This window comes from Lolium rigidum, chromosome 1 (genome assembly GCF_022539505.1).
Source record: "Lolium rigidum isolate FL_2022 chromosome 1, APGP_CSIRO_Lrig_0.1, whole genome shotgun sequence".
Lineage (NCBI taxonomy): Eukaryota > Viridiplantae > Streptophyta > Magnoliopsida > Poales > Poaceae > Lolium > Lolium rigidum.
This window is the reverse complement of record NC_061508.1, coordinates 291,293,355-291,309,801: the sequence shown is the minus strand read 5'-3', so window position 1 is coordinate 291,309,801 and position 16,447 is coordinate 291,293,355. Positions and strand designations below refer to the sequence as shown.

The following is a 16,447-nucleotide window of genomic DNA, read 5'->3' as shown; positions in this document are numbered from 1 at the left end:
GTTCAGCTCCAATTTGAACATAAAAACCAGCTGGCAAAGCATCTCATTTTCCATCCACAGAACATCACAGCTATAATCATATCGAACCAGCGACACTAATCCATTATATCCATGTTATTCAATAGCTGTATCATGTAACGTGCCACAGATAATTTAACTGCTAATTACCAAAACCACCACAAGAGTAATTCTTTTCTTCCTCTCCCTATCTGATCTGATTACTTCCTAATTAACCCAAACCTGCCTAAGCTCGAAAAGAAAAAGGAAAACATGTCGATCTCCTAATCCTACGACCTTCTTCATACGATCCTGGGCCTTTGGACGAGCAGAGGACTCCGCACCTGGTGGTTCCCGGTCCCGTCGGACCAAACAAGAGCACCGAACGCGTACCCGCCGGCGCCCTCCGGCCTGGGCACGACGGGGACCTTCTCCGCGAAGGTCACGTGGAACTCCTTCTCCTCGCCCACTGCCCCGAACGCCAGCGTCGGCGGCGTCACCGTCACCTGCACCCCCACGGGCTCCACGACGGCGGCCGTGTATGTGGTTTGCTGCGCCGGGCCGACGTTCGTGACCCTGCGGCGCACCGTCCTCGGCTCGGCGAGGGCCGGGATGGTGAAGGTCGGGTAGTTGAGGTCCTGCACGGCGACGGGGGACGCCGGGCACTGGTAGGGCACCCCGTTGAAGAGTTCCATGGCTGTGGCGTTGTACCCGAGCGTGCAAAGGAAGCCGAGGTAGTCGGCGGTGGAGGCGTCGTAGACGAGGCCCGGATCGAGCGCGCGGGCCGGGAAGACGTGGCCGGAGCCGTAGGCGAAGGGCGTGGCCTTCTCCAGGAACGGGTCCAGGATCGGCCGCTTCTCCATGTCCAGGTCGGTCGAGGTGGTCATGATGGCCGACTTGATGGCGGCGGGGCTCCAGTCCGGGTGGAGGGTCCTGACGAGGCCGGCGATGCCGGCGACGTGCGGCGTGGACATGGACGTGCCGGATATGGCGTTGAAGGCGACGCGGCGCGGGTCCCAGGGGCGGTCCGACGGCGCCGCCTGGCCGCTCCACGCGGCGATGATGCTCACTCCCGGCGCCGTCACGTCTGGCTGCATGCGAGACCAGAAAATCATTCAAGTAGATGATCTGAGACAGAAAATAGAAATGGAAGAAAACAGATTGAACATGCAAACTAAGAGAACCTTGAGGATCTGCCGGTTCAGGATGTTGGGCCCCTGAGACGAGAAATCGGCCATGATAGGCGCCGGCGTCATGCCAACCACCGTCCTCGCCTTCGTGATGAAGCCAGACGGTGTTCTTCACACGGACAAAAATTAATCCACTCAGCAAATTGAAGTCGTTAACTTTTTAAAAGAAGTTGTTAATTTGAAGTTTTGTAGTATGTCTCATTGTGTGTTTTACAAGAGGATCGGAGCGGCTTACGGGGTGGATTTGATGTAGGCCAAGAGCGCGAGCCCGTCGGTGTAGCTGATGTGCAGGGCCGGGAGGATGTGCGCGTCGGCGGTGACGGTGCTCCCGCTGTCCTCGTCGTTAACGAGGACCATCCCGACGCCGCCGGCTCGCCGGACGGCCTCGCCCTTCTCTATCCTGCGGTTGGCTCCTTTGACACACACGACGATTTTCCCCCTCACCTTGGCCGCGTCCAGGGTTTCCAGCTTGCACAGCCGACTGCATATATGGCATCCACAAGTAGTAAGTGCAAGCTAGCAAGGCAAGATTATTATTGTGATCGAAGTTCAATGTGCGTGCGTGCATACGCGTCATCGACCGTGCTGTTGGGGGCGACGGCGTCGGTGGCGACGATCATGGGGTAGAACATCTTCCCTCGCAGCGACGTCTCCGACAGGCTCTGCCCTCCGACCCTAGTTTTGTTGAAGACGAGGTAGGCCGTGAAGCCCCTGTCGGTGGTGCTTGCGGCGACGGTGACGACCCACGGCGCGAGGTTGTTGACGGTGCCGAAGTCCGGCCCGTTGTTGCCCGCGGAGCACACCACGGTGATCCCGGCCTTGACGGCGTGGAGCGACCCGATGGCCACGGCATCCTCGAGGAAATCCCTGGGGTCGCCGCCCAGGGACGCCGTGATGATGTGCACGCCGTCGGCGATGGCGGCCTCGAAGGCGGCCAGGATGTCGGCGTCGAAGCACTGGGTGTCGTTCACTTCCGGGGTGAAGCAGACGCGGTACGCCGCCACGCGCGCGAGCGGGGAGCCGCCCCTGGCCGTGCCGTTGCCGTAGCCGAAGGCGTTGGCGCCGCGCACGGAGGAGCCGCCCGCCGTGGCCAGCGTGTGCGACCCGTGGCCGTCGTCGTCTCGCGGCGTGTTCTGCCTGTCGCCGAGGGGCGCGCCGGCCGCCGACGCGTACCCCTTGTTGAAGTAGCGCGCCCCGATGAGCTTGCTGCACGCGCGCACGAAATCAATCAGCAAAGGAACACGTACGTACAGCTGAAATAGTCAAGGTACATATATACCTGTTGCATTGGAACTGGGGGTCGTGCTCGTTCTGGCAGATCCCCTTCCAGGTGTCCGGAATCGCTCCCATCTCGCCGTCGTTGAAGCTCAGCGACTCCGGCCACACGCCCGAGTCGAGGTTTCCGATGATGACGTCCTCGCCGTACCTGGCCACCTCCCACGCCGACCACTTCGGGACCTCGCCAGCTCTCTCGAGACCCAGGAACTCCCAGGACCTCGTCGTCTGCATCGTGAGGCCTCTGTTTGGGAACACCGAGACCACGTCGGGGCGCTCTGCAACACGCACGCACATCCAGAACATGAGAATGTTAGGCGCTTCAATACGTGCAAGGATCTAGATAAGTAAAAAAGGCTCGTGTACGTCGGCTCACCGGCGATGGCTGCGGCGACGCCGGGATCGAGGTTGGCGGCGAAGCCGTTGATGTTCTTGGTGTAGGAGTAGAAGATGGCGTTGCGCGCCATCTCACGGCTGCACGAACCGATTGATCGATCAACCACGTACGGCACATTCATATCAGAAGTAACTAAGTATGAATAATACACTTACTCTCCTAAGACGGAGCCAAGGATGTCGTAGTGCGACTCGGTGACCGCCTCTGTCGACACGCCGAGGCCATGGGAGCGCCCGCCGAGGTACACGATGTACCCCGACGACGACAACTGCTGCGTCCCGGAGGCGAGCGCGCGCGGAGCGCCCTGCAGCAGCGAGCAGAGGAAGAAGGAAGCTGCTAGTGTGAGGATGATCCGGCGCGTGGACTCAGCCGCCGCCGCCGTGCCGGTCTCCATGCCCAGGTGCACGTACGGGAGGAACGATCGGTGAGTGTGGCAGGAAGCTGGCTATAAAGGAGGAGTGGAGGCGGTGTGAGTGAGGCAGGAGGACCGTGTCTTACTTGCAGCTCGTAATTCGCGTCGGCAGTTTCGCTAGATCTGCTCGATGGAAATCGGTTACAGAGGTAACTGCCGCCATTCGTGTGCATGAAAGCACTGCAACCGATCCAGATGGACTATGGACTGCAAATAGAAGGTCGTATCTAATGGCCCAAATTAAGTGAAGTATTTTGCGATTACAAGATCGAGTGACAACTTTTTACTCCCTGCCAAATACATCAAAGTCCCTTTTTCCATAGTACTTAGAGCATCTCCAGCCGCGTCCCCAAAGCGTCCCCCAAAGCAATTTGGGGCGCGCCGGACCAAAAATCTGTTCCAGCCGCGTCCCCCAAAGCCCATTTTTGTCCGGCGCGCCCTGATACGGTGTCCGGCGCCGGGCACGCCGGACACAACGAAAAACGAGGCGGGCTCCCACGTGTCGGCGACTATTTGCATAAACCGTTGGTTCGCGCCTTTTTTCTCGTCGCTCCTTCCTTCCCGCGCCTCCCACCCCTCCGCCCCCGCTGGATTTCCCGGCCGTTTGGACGTCTGATCTCTGCTGAGAGTCGGCACCGTCGTCGCGGCTGGGGCTCCCGCCGGTCGTGCCGACGCCTCCGCTTCGCCAGCGCGTCCCAGAACGCGCCGTCAAATCCGCCCCACCTCCGCGCACACAAGGTGCTCGCGACTTGCCAGGTAGGCGCGATTGGCCGCTGTTCGTTGCGTCTTCTGCCTCGGCGCAATTTTAACCATTGATTTTGCTTTAGCCATGGACATCGACGATGAGATGCTTGCCCTGCTGCTGGAGGACGAGCAAGCCTTCGACGACGACCTGCAGGAGCATTTGCTGATCATCGCGTCCCTCCAGGACATGGTTGACGCTGAGGCGGAGAAGAGGAAGAGGCCGCGCCGCGGAGGATCAAGGCGGGGGAGAAGGAAGTCCAAGCCCCGATAGAGGATGGAGGGGCATACCATGCTGCACAACGACTACTTTGCAGACGGTGCAACACATGAAGACAATTTTCGGTGCCGGTACAGGATGAGCAAGGGCATGTTCATGAATATCCTCCACGGCGTTCGAGAGTTCGACCCCTACTTCAAGCTCAAGCTCGACGCTGTAGGCGTTGTCGGGTTCTCGTCCATTCAGAAGTGCACCGCCGTCATGAGGATGCTTGCATACGGAGCACCTGCCGATACACAGGACGACTACCTTCGCATGAGTGAGTCTACTGCCATTGAGTGAGTCTACTGCCATTGAGTGCCATTCAGAAGATTGTTTCCTCAACATGCATCCGAACGAAATCGGCATCGCGGAGGCAATTGCTGAGCAGGCTCATTGAATGTGTGAAGAAGTGAATTAGCATCAGCTAAATTGAAGCTTAGGAAATATGTTTCATCTTTTGGTTCACTTGGAGCGTTGTTCTAGGACGTAGCATTTTGGAGTATGATAGTATTTTGTAGAGAGATAGACATGTCTTCTGTCGACATATGATCATTTTGGTGTTACCTAATGTTTTCTAACTGTAAGATATGATGGAGAAAACATGTGCACATGTGGTGTGTCCTGGTGGATTTATGAAGATACCAATGTCTCTAGACCAAATGTGTTTTTTTCCTTATTGTATCATACTATGCTTTTTATGTTTCATGCTTGCACTATCATTGCACCATGAAAAGTGAGCACAATTTTGTGTCATCTACATATTGGTAGTAGTGCTTTCCTGGAGAACATATGCATCAGTAAACCCATAATGTACAGTACCAACTATTAATATGTTGGAATTCCTTAAATCTTTTGCTACATTCATCATCAACATAACCATGCTTCCCATCATTAGTACCAATGTTCGACTTGCTTACTAAAATTGTATCAAAATAATTTTCATAATGTTGGATATTGCCATTTGTTTTGCACCATCATTTCCCCCATTCATATTCTCTTAAATGATACACTTGCAAAAAAATTATGTTAGAAATGAATTCCATTTTGGTTCATACATATTTAAAAAATGTTGGAGTGCTCCATTAAATTACTCATGGAATATATAAAATGTATCATGAAGGAATACTTTTTGCACCCTGGAAATACTTAAAATATTACATATGTTCTACAATATAGCAGTGACCCCACTTCAAACATACATATGTGCCATGAAAATGTGTGACCATTTCATTTCAGTGCCTCCTCACAGACCATATCTGTACAATGGAAACTGTGTTACAAAAAAATGTATGGTTATCCTTTCTGTTTTATCCTGTCAATTTCTTGATTCATAACATCATTGTTTTTGTACCACGATTAGTTTTATTATGCACCATATAAATGACATAAATGTTACTTTCATCCAACACAAATAATACTTTCTATACACTTGTAACAAGCTACATAAGCAATTCAAATATAGTAGTTCTGCATATAGAAATGTGTCAATACATTTTTACACTCAGCATCTCATTGTAAATGTGTATTCCAAGTATGGTTTCCTGCATAATTCAAGCATCTAGAAAATGTATAAATACACAATGTAGTAGCTATGCATTGCTTGGTCCATCACCGTACGGTGGTTTCACTCTACTCATTGAGATCGCGGTCTTGAACCATCCACAAGTGGAGACATTGTGGTCGATGTCCTTGTAGTAATACACTTGGCTGGCGCTCTCTTCTTCGGCTCATCATTCTTCTTTGACTCCTCCTTAGATTTCTTCTTCGGCTTCTCCTCTCGCTGCTCCAGGAGTGGCTTCTTCCTCATTGACTTCTCTGGTGGCCTACCTTTTTGCTTCCGACGAACATGGTTCTTAAGTGTACCAGTCTTACCTCCTTCTCTTGCAAAATTTCCTTCTTATGGTACTTCATGTTATTCTTCCTGATGTTTTGCTTCTCCATGATGCATATGGGATATGTCATGTTGTTGTTTATCATACCCTTCTTCATTTTGCCCATGTCCTTCATGTCCCTGGTGGTGCCACTACGTTTCCTCCTATTGCATTTATTGTTGTTGTTTTTGAGCTTCTTATTGCTGTTGTTTTGCTTCCTCCTAGTGGCAATGTGTTTCTTATTCTTACTGCCGCATCGTTGCATCTTGCTGAGCTTTGTTCCTTCTCGCAACCACAATGACTGGTACAATGTTGTCAGCTACATCTGAGAGCATCTTGTATTTTTCATCACTGAAGCATGCGTCTGAAGCTAACCATTTCAGTTTCCGTCACAATGAGTTGTACTAGAGAGTATTTGTCCATGGGAGCCCGAAGTCAATTGGCGCACTCCTTCCAACCAGGCTAATAGTCGCTGCTTCTGACCACCTCTCTAGCATGTATCGATCATGTATTACTTGAACATTTGGATGTACCATATGCCCGATTATGTGTGAACCTATTATCCCATTCCTTTCAAAATAATGGTAGCTGCATGAATGTGTTTCATCCTCTAGGATAACTTTAACCGGGCACACCCTTGTTGTTGGGTTGAAGATAGAAACAAGCTCAAACATCATCGCTTGTTATTCAGTACCTTCCAATGAATTCAACATGTAACCGGTTGAGGCAGTCACCATCTTCTGAAACTTGACAAACACAAGGCATGTGTAACATCCGAGTGTCTGATTCTCTATGTTGTATCTGCATAACAACAATGTTGCGACAAGCTAAAAAATTGCACCAGAATTTTAGGGAAAGAGCTGCATGCATTTCAGTTATGTATTGTTGGGTTGGCACATACAAATTGTACCACTACAAGTTTCACATGTTTTTGATACTAGCCAATTTTGTTACATGATAGCAACCAAGTTTTAAAACTTATACATGGTTACTTCTAGTACTCCCTCCGATCCGAAAAAACCGTCGGACGGTTAGTGGAATTGCGTTTTACAGTTAACCCCTTTTAAAAATCAGAAAAAGTGCTGCACGGCCTCGCATTTCCCCTTCTCGATGTCGCTGCTCACCGCTGGAGGGAAATCAGGCGGCCGTCTTCGTGGAGCGCGAGCACCTGGCGGGCCTGCCGATGTCACGGCCGTGGACGAAGAGCCGCGGGGCACGGCCTTCTCGCCGGTGGCCGCCAGCCCGCTGCGTCGAACAGCGCGTCCGCCCGCAGCGTGGACCATGAAGCGGCCGAGTTTGGTCGGCGACGGCGGCGGGCTGCCGACCCGGCGGCGGGGAAGGATGACCTTGGACCCGCAAGATCTGTTCCTTTAGCGTCTTTATACATCACAGCGCGCTCCGGCGCGCTCCTGCGCGCTCCTGGGATGACCTGAGATTGATTGGGTTCACTTTTGGTTCCCGATGCGTGTGTGATTGGTGATGGTGGTGGACAAACTGGATCAGGCCTCGCCGACGCCGGATCCGGCGATTCCTTGCCGGCTTGGAAGTTGGATGAGAGCCTATACAGAGATGTGAGCGGAGCAATCAACAGAGGACTAGAGGAGGGGGATCGAACGATGCTTGCGGTTGCCGTCTGGTTCAGAGACGAAGAGAAGAAGATGACAGGACAGAGTGGAGTGTGGGTTGAGAAAGAAACAATCGGGAGGTCATTTTTGCAAAAAAGCTCGTCCGACAGTTTTTTCGGATCGGAGGGAGTACTAAAGTTTCATTTGATGTATCATGTCATATATTGTTCCTATCATGTATAAAAATTATACCACATAGATATTTCACATGTTTATTATACACAGCTTCTATGTTACATGCCATGCAACCAGCATATGCAAGATGCCACATTACTGCTTCAACCAAAATGCATCATTTGATGTACTTAAAATGCAATAGGAAGCAAAATGTGCGGACTTACCGGCCCCACAGCGGTCTTGAAGTCGTTTCATCTGGGAATCCAACATTATCCTCACGGTCAAGCATCGTCTCTTAGTATAGTTCATACTTTCGCACGTATGTCCACACAGAGTGATGTGGGTTGATACGTCCAATTTGCATAACTATTTTATATCATAATTTACTATTATTCATTGATATATTTCATATTTAGAGGTGATACTTATGTCATTCCATCTATTTTTGCATGTTTGATGATTATTGGAGAATTAACCACCGGAGCCAGGATTCTGCTGGAAAAAGGACTGTCAAGACACCATATTTCTGAAGAACAACAATTCCCAGAAAATATACAGAAAATCCTATTTTGCCAGATGACGGAGGAAGCCAGAAGGGGAGGAAGAGATGGGCCAGGAGGGGGCCAGAACACCCCTAGGCGCGGGCCAAGCCCTGACCGCGCCTAGGTATGGTCTAGGCACCCTAGCCCACCTCTGACGTCGCCTCCTCGCGTATTTCAACCCCCAGAGAAACCTAAGACCGGGGAGCAACCAGAGAAATATTCCGCCGCCGCTACGGGGCGGAGAACCAGAGAGAGAGAGAGAAAAGCTCTCCGGCAGGCAGAATTCTGCCGGGGAAATTCCTTCCCGGAGGAGGGAAATCGTCGTCATCGTCTCCGCCATCAAGATGGACATCATCGGGATCATCATCACCATCATCTCCACCACCAGTACCATCATCAACGCTGTCTCCACGTCGTCCCGCTGTAACATCTTGGGTTTGATACTTTTCTAGGGGAAACTTTCCCGGTGTTGATTACTCCTTGTAGTTGATGCTATTGAGTGAAACCATTGAATTAAGGTTTATGTCCAGATTGGTATACATCATTATATCACCTCTTATTATGGTCCATATGATGTCTCGTGAGTAGTTCGTTTAGTTCTTGAGGACATGGGAGAAGTCATGCTGTTAGTAGTGGAACTATGTTGAGTAATATGCAATGATTTAATATTTAAGTTGTGGTGTTATTCTTCTAGTGGTATCATGTGAACGTCGACTACATGATACTTCACCTTTATGGGCCTAGGGGAATGCATTGTGTATTTGGCTACTAATTGTGGGGTTGCGGGAGCGGCAGAAACCCAAACCCCCGTTAGGAAACCGGTGCATTAGGGAGTGTAGGATCTCAAAGTTTAAGGCTGTTGTTAGATTTATGTTAATTACTTTCTAGTAGTTGCGGATGTTTGCAAGAGGTATAATCACAAATATGTATTAGTCCAAGTATGTGGTAGTGTATTTGCATAGTTTCACCCACACAACACTTACCAAACCATTGAAGATTATTTAGCTATGTGAAGAGAAAGCGCATGACGAAATTCCCGTGTGTTCTCATGAACGTTTGGTCATCATGAGTAAAACAACCAGCTTGTTCTTTGCTCTAAAAAAGATTGGGCCACTCGCTGCAATTATTATTGCTGTATTTTATTTACTCGTACTTTATTTATCTACTATACCAAATACACCTGCAAACATGTTTGCTAGTGTTTATAGTGATTCCTCGATCAAAACTGCTCGTCAACACCTTCTGCTCCTCGTTGGGTTCGACACTCTTATTTATCGAAAGTAGTATGATACACCCCCTATACTTGTGGGTCATCAAGACTATTTTCTGGCGCCGTTGTTGGTGAGTGAAGCGCTATTGAAGAGTGGAATTGGTAAATGTAACTTTTACTGTAAGTGTTGTTTTTATTTCTGTCTGCTCCTGCTTTATTACATTATGGAGATGTCTCTGTTTGACTCTCTATTTGGAATTACTACTACCAATGTTACGGTAGTAGATGAACGACCGCGTGCTCAATTTGGATCCTTTTAAAATACCTACGAAACTTGTTGAACGAGTTATGAATAATTGCTATTTTGGAGATGGAACTGTCCATCCGGGTGATCATTTACTCTTTATACATGAATTATGCGAGTTTTTCAAGTGTGCATGTATCTCAATGGACCAAGTTAAGAGGAAATTATTCTCTTTATCACTTAAGAGAAGAGCTGCGGAATGGTATAAGATGTTGAAGAATGGCCGATCTATTGGATGGGAGGAAATTGTACCTCTCTTTTATTCTAAATTCTTGTAACATCCCAACCTTGTCTTTATGAATAAATGAGTGATCATGTGCATCTCATGCATATAGTTTGAATTTGAGCAAAATTTGCATCTCAATTTTCAAATATGCAAATCCCTCTCTATATCTTTGTCTCAAATTCTGTCAAGATTTTATAAAATAAGTCACATGGTTTTGTTGTTTTCAATAAACCCATGTGTGTGTTTATTGTTCTCTGGAAGTTTGACTTTTCAAATGATATTCAAAACACTTTGAAAATTGAATTGGAAAAGAAAAACTAAACAAAAAAGAAAAAGGAAAAGAAAAAAGAGGGACAACCCTCCTCTCTCTCCCTCGGCCGCAGCCCACCTTCCCTTCCCTCTCTTTCTCCCTGGCTCGGCCCGGACAGCCCAGCAAGCAAGCAAACCCAGCCCAGCAATCTTTGCAGGGGCTTTCTGCAAAATGGTCGTCGTCCCCGCGGCTCAAAGCAGCTGCCTGGCAGCAACGCGGCCACCCAATGGTCGCCGGCGCGCCAAGATCCCCGCCGCCACCCCCGGTGGCCTATAAGTGTCCTCCGCCGCTGCCAGCAACCCTAGGATCCTCACATCCCCTTTTTCTCCTCCTCTCGAGCTCCATGGCTGAAACCCCCACCGCCGGCCATCGTTGTGCCCCGCCATTCCTCGCCTCCCCGAGCTCCGGAGATACCTCCGTTAAGACCGCCTCGTCGTCCTCGTCATCTCCATAGTCGCGCGCGTCCAAGGGAGCAGGGAATCGGGCCAACCGAGGCCGTCTTCTCCGACACTGGCCGCCATCTTCACCGAAGCTCCTGTCGCCGTCGAGCCTCCCTCGAGCCCGCCGACACCTCCATCCGCATCAGGGTGAGCAGGCGATCGTTCGGGCACCCCTAGCTCCTCCCCTCTCGCCTTGTAGCACCTCCGCCACAAACCACCTGCCCCCGCTGCCACTCGAGCTCACCGCCGGCCACGCTCCGGTGGCCAATAGCGGGCGACGCCGCCATCACTCGATTCCCCGCATCGCCGCACGTCTTTTGCCCCCAACCGCGCGTCCTGTCGCCCACGGGAGCCGCGGATTGGAGCTCCATCTGAGCTCAATTGCGAGCTCATGGCCGGCTGACGTCATGATGACGTTAGCATGACGCCATATTTTATTTTTCAATTTTCTGTATTTTCTGGTATTTATTTCTGTAATTTCTGTAAATAGAAAAAAATGACATGTGGGTCCCCTTGTCAGAATTTTATTAATTTCATAAATATTTGTAAAAGAAAAAAATTATGACACGTGGGTCCAAATTGTTAAACTTTTATTATTTTTATAGAATTTTCAGAAATTGATTTAAGATGAATTAAACTTGGGAAATTCATAACTAATTCATTTTAAATCAGAAAAATGCAAATAATATATAAAAATGTTCAGAAAAACAAATCCTAGCTGTTTATCCATGTTTCATACATGCTTGAACCAATTAAATATGAGCCCTAGTAGAAACCGTAAATCGACCCCTCTCATATGTCGGAATCGATGCCGAACCCCCCCTTAATTTCAGTCGATGCCCTCATATTGTATGTGCATTGCATTGTACCATGTCTTGATCGTGCTATTCCTTTCCGGTGCTTGGTTCTTCACGATAGGTATCGAACGCGAGCTTGAGATCAACGCCACCGAAGAGCAGCACCAGAACAATGAGGGACAAGGCAAGCCCTAACCTGGTTCATATATGGTTTCGAAATGCTTTACTTCTGGTTCTTACATATTGCATCCGCTTCAAATATGTTTTATCGGCAGTTGTAGATATCCTATGTGTGCATATTCCATGCTTGTAGCCCAGAGTTCCTGATCCACCGCTCCTAGCAAAACTATGTTGAGCTTGTTCGCATTGCTAGAGCCGTATATATGATATGCTTAGCCATGCTTAGCTGTTGAAGTCTGATCCATCCGGTTGATGAATCAGAGCTACGAATGAACCTAGTTTGACAGGATGACGTGGTAAGATCAGTGATGATGTTAATAAACATGCTAAAGGCTTGGATGGGCCGCCACATGGGGATGTGGTGATTTGACTCGTTCTCGCCGATACTAGGACCTGGGTTCTCGCCTTCGGAACCAAGACTGAGCTACAGCCACACGGGGCCCATGGGAACCCCTTGGCTCGAAATTACCTAGCTTACCCATGAGTCAATTAGTTTGCGAGTTCCATTTGCCATACGCATGGGGAAAAGGTGGAAAAGGTTTTCAAAGTGCATCATACAGGGTGTGGCTAGGGTGAAGGATGCTGGAGGTATTGAACTGGATCCCCTGCGCATAATGACCGGGACCGCCTCGGAGAATGGCTACCTACGATGACGGAGTACCCCAGTTAGTTTGACTCATGGAATAGGCGAAGTAAGGGAAAGGTTTTGGTCGACTATCCTCTGCCAGCACACCAAGGAAGTGTGTTAATCTATAGTGGCATTAAGAGTCGATCGGCGCGTGTGGGTAAAGTTGTACACCCCTGCAGGGTAAATCTTTTCGAAAAGCCGTGTCCACGGTTATGGACGACTTGGGAAAGAACGTGATGATCATAGACAACTTGAACCTGATCGTAAACCTTGATATCTATGTGTGATTAAGGATCCCTTCTCAGGGTGTCGAGGGGGTGATCCTAGGTAACAGGTTCAGGTGATGATGAAGATTCGATGGATTCAACATGATGATCTTAGAGCTAGAGTTGATATCGCTCTCTTATCCCTTTTGAAAATGGTCTGAATAGACGAGCTTCTGCTCCCTCCTGTTTACAAAGGAAAACTGGCTTTCCGCAAAATAAGCTCCACATAAAGCCTCGCATACCCGCTTTGCTATCAGGTTGTACTAATTCTTGCTGAGTCCCTGTACTCAGCCTTGCGTGCTTTGTTTCAGACGAAGTTCTTCCAACCGATGGTGGTTTCTACCTCGACGTCGACGAGTAGTTCGGAGTTCGTCAGGAGGCAGCCTGAGACTTATAGGCTGGGACGTCGCCTTATGTTATGGCCTCTTAGGCCCTTTGCAGTCTTGTTATCTAGATAACATAATTTGTTTTCCGTTGCTTGTTGAATTGTGGTCAGTGACCTCTGCGTATAATAAATTTGGATCTTAACTCCGTTAAGAGTTGTAATATATCTGCTTTCAGTCCTAGAGTCACTGTTGTGTTACCGATTCTCACCCTGTAGGCCCTAGAGATCTAGGTTAGGCTTATGCCAGATGTGATATCTGGGTTTGTCTAGCCCCGACCTCCGAGGTTCCCCTCAATTCTATCCTCCAAATGAGATTCACAAAGATCGGAATCAAATATATAATTTTTGGCCTCAAGATGGAGAGAGTATTGCCCAAGCGTGGGGGAGATTGAAGTCACTAATGCTCAAATGTCCCATTCTTGAGCTCCCGAGTAATATTGTTATTAATAACTTCTATGCAAGGCTTTCTCTTCATGATAAGGATTTATTGGATGCTTGTTGTTCTGGATCATTTACACATATGAAAAATGAAGCTAAATGATATCTTCTCGACCACATTCAGGAGAATACTGAAGGATGGGAGAATGATAAAGGAAGAAAGTCAGGTATTAATTATGATTATGAATGCATTGAACCTTTTATGCAAACTGATGACTTTCGTAATACTAGTGATGTTTATGGTCTTGATTCTCAAATTCTTGCAAATTGTTTTAAGACTTTTGCCTCTTATCTTGATGTTCCCAAAAAGGAGTGGAACAAGTACCATGCACCTTATAAAGATATTGTTAATTGTGTTCCTGCTAGAAATATATTGAAGTTTGCACTGCTGATCGTGTTTTGCCTGAACCTTATATTGAGAAAATACCTTTCCCTGCCAAGGTAAAGGAACAATCTATTGTAACTAGTGTGGTTACTAAAAGTTAAAATAAAACTATAGAACCTGATGAGCAAATAACAATTGAACCTGCAGTAGCAATAGTAAAGGACTTGGTTACTGAAAATGTAGAAGATGGACATATTATTTTCTGTGAAGATGCTTCTAATATTGTTTCGCATCCGAGTAAATCCAAGAAAACTAGTGTTCCTATGCTTTCTATCAGAATAGGTGATCATTGCTATTATGGTTTATGTGATATTGGTGCAAGTTCTACTGCTATTCCTTATGAGCTTTACACGAAAATTATGCATGAAATTGGTTCTTGTGAACTTGAAGAAATTTATGTGGTTATTCAGCTTGCTAATATAGAGACCATCTCTCCGATTGGTATTGTTAGAGATGTGGAAGTTTTATGTGGTAAGATTAAATATCCTGCTGATTTTCTAGTACTTGTTTCAGCTGCTAGTAAGACTTGTCCTATAATTTTTGTTAGACCTTTCTTGAATACTTGTGGTGCTATTATAGATTGCAAGAAGGAGAAAATTCTTAATAAAATTGATGGAGAGTCTTATGAGTTTAATTTTTCTAGGTTTGCTAAAGATCCTTATAAAACTGAATTGCCTAATGAAGATTTTAGAGTTGAACAACTTGCCTCTATTGCTCTTTCTCCTAACAATGCTTTGCAGCAATATATGTAGGACCATGAAAGTGAGGTCTTTATGGAGGAAAGAAATGAAATTGATGAGGTTTTTCTTCATCAACCGGAGATGCTTAAGCACGATTTACATGTGGAAGACTTGGGTACCACGCTACCACCCAAGGAGGATCATGTTTTTGATTTAAAACCTTTACCTGATGATCTTAAATATGCTTATATTGATGATAATAAAATATATCCTGATATTATTAGTTCTAAACTTTCAGGACATGAAGAGGAAAGATTATTGGGATTATTGAAGAAGCACCGAGGAGCTATGGGATATACCTTGATGATTTGAAGGGGATTCCTCCTACTATATGTCAGCATGTTATTAATATGGAACCGGATGCAAAGCCAGTTGTTGAACATCAACGCCGTTTAATTCCTAAGATGAAGGATGTGGTAATAAATGAGGTATTGAAACTTCTTGATGCTGTTATTATTTATCCTATTGCTAATAGTAGATGGGTTAGTCCTGTGCATTGTGTCCCTAAGAAAGGAGGAATTACTGTTGTGCCTAATGAGATCATTACCCTTTACCTTTTATTGATCAAATGTTATAAAGGTTGTTCAAGAAAAATATTTTTTGTTTCCTTCATGGTTATTCTGGATTTTCTCAAATTGTTGTTAAAAATCAAGATCAAGAGAAAACCACTTGTACTTTTCCTTATGGAACTTATGCTTATAGATGTATGTCTTTTGGTTTGTGTAATGCTCCTGCTACGTTTCAAAGATGCATGTCTTCTATCTTTCATGGTTTTTGTGAAGAAATTGTGGAAGTATTCATGGACGATTTCTCCATCTATGGAACTTCTTTTGATAACTGTTTGCACAATATTGATAAAGTTTTACAGAGATGTGAAGAAACTAATCTTGTTCTTAATTGGGAGAAATGCCACTTTATGGTAAATGAAAGAATTGTTCTTGGACATAAAATTTCTGAAAGAGGTATTGAAGTCGACAGAGACAAAGTGGAAGCAATTGAGAAAATGCCATGTACTAGGGATGTTAAAGGTATTCGTAGTATTATTTGTCATGCTGGTTTCTATAGGAGGTTTATTAAAGATTTCTCTAAAATTTCAAAGCCTCTTACTAATCTTCTCCAAAAGGATGTACCTTTTGTTTTTGATGATGATTGTAAGGAAGCTTTTGAAACTCTAAAGAAGGCTTTAACCACTGCTCCTACTGTTCAACCACCTGATTGGGATTTACCCTTTGAAATTATGTGTGATGCTAGTGATTTTGCAGTAGGTGTTGTTCTTGGACATCAGGTAGATAATAAGTTGAAAGTTATTCATTATTCTAGTAAGACTCTTGATGCTTCTCAAAAGAATTATGCTACTACTGAAAAAGAATATTTAGTTGTAGTCTTTGCTTGTGATAACTTTAGACCCTATATTGTTGATTCGAAAGTTATTATTCATACTGATCACATGCTGCTATTAGATACCTTATGGAAAAGAAAGGTGCTAATCCTAGGCTTATTAGATGGGTGTTGCTTTTACAAGAGTTTGATTTGCATATTGTAGATAGGAAGGGCGCTGAAAATCTTGTCGCTGATAATTTCTCTAGATTGGAAAACATTTCTTATGATCCTATTCCTGCTAATGATAGTTTTCCAAATGAACAATTGGCTGCAATAAAAGTAACCTCGCGTGAGAGTCGATTGTATGATGATTATGCTAACTTTATTGT

General features: G+C 46.5%; 1 protein-coding gene across 1 annotated transcript; it reads right to left on the bottom strand.

Annotated features, from left to right (window-relative positions):
* Positions 1-299: 299 nt before the first annotated feature.
* LOC124660133 (subtilisin-like protease SBT5.3) lies at positions 300-6,281 on the bottom strand. The gene is made up of 8 exons (XM_047197925.1): positions 6,147-6,281; positions 3,015-3,304; positions 2,839-2,936; positions 2,467-2,740; positions 1,758-2,393; positions 1,423-1,668; positions 1,182-1,296; positions 300-1,088 (listed from the first exon to the last, which is right to left on the bottom strand). Exons 1-8 carry the CDS (start codon positions 6,279-6,281, stop codon positions 300-302), a joined length of 2,583 nt encoding a protein of 860 aa, XP_047053881.1.
* Positions 6,282-16,447: the final 10,166 nt, after the last annotated feature.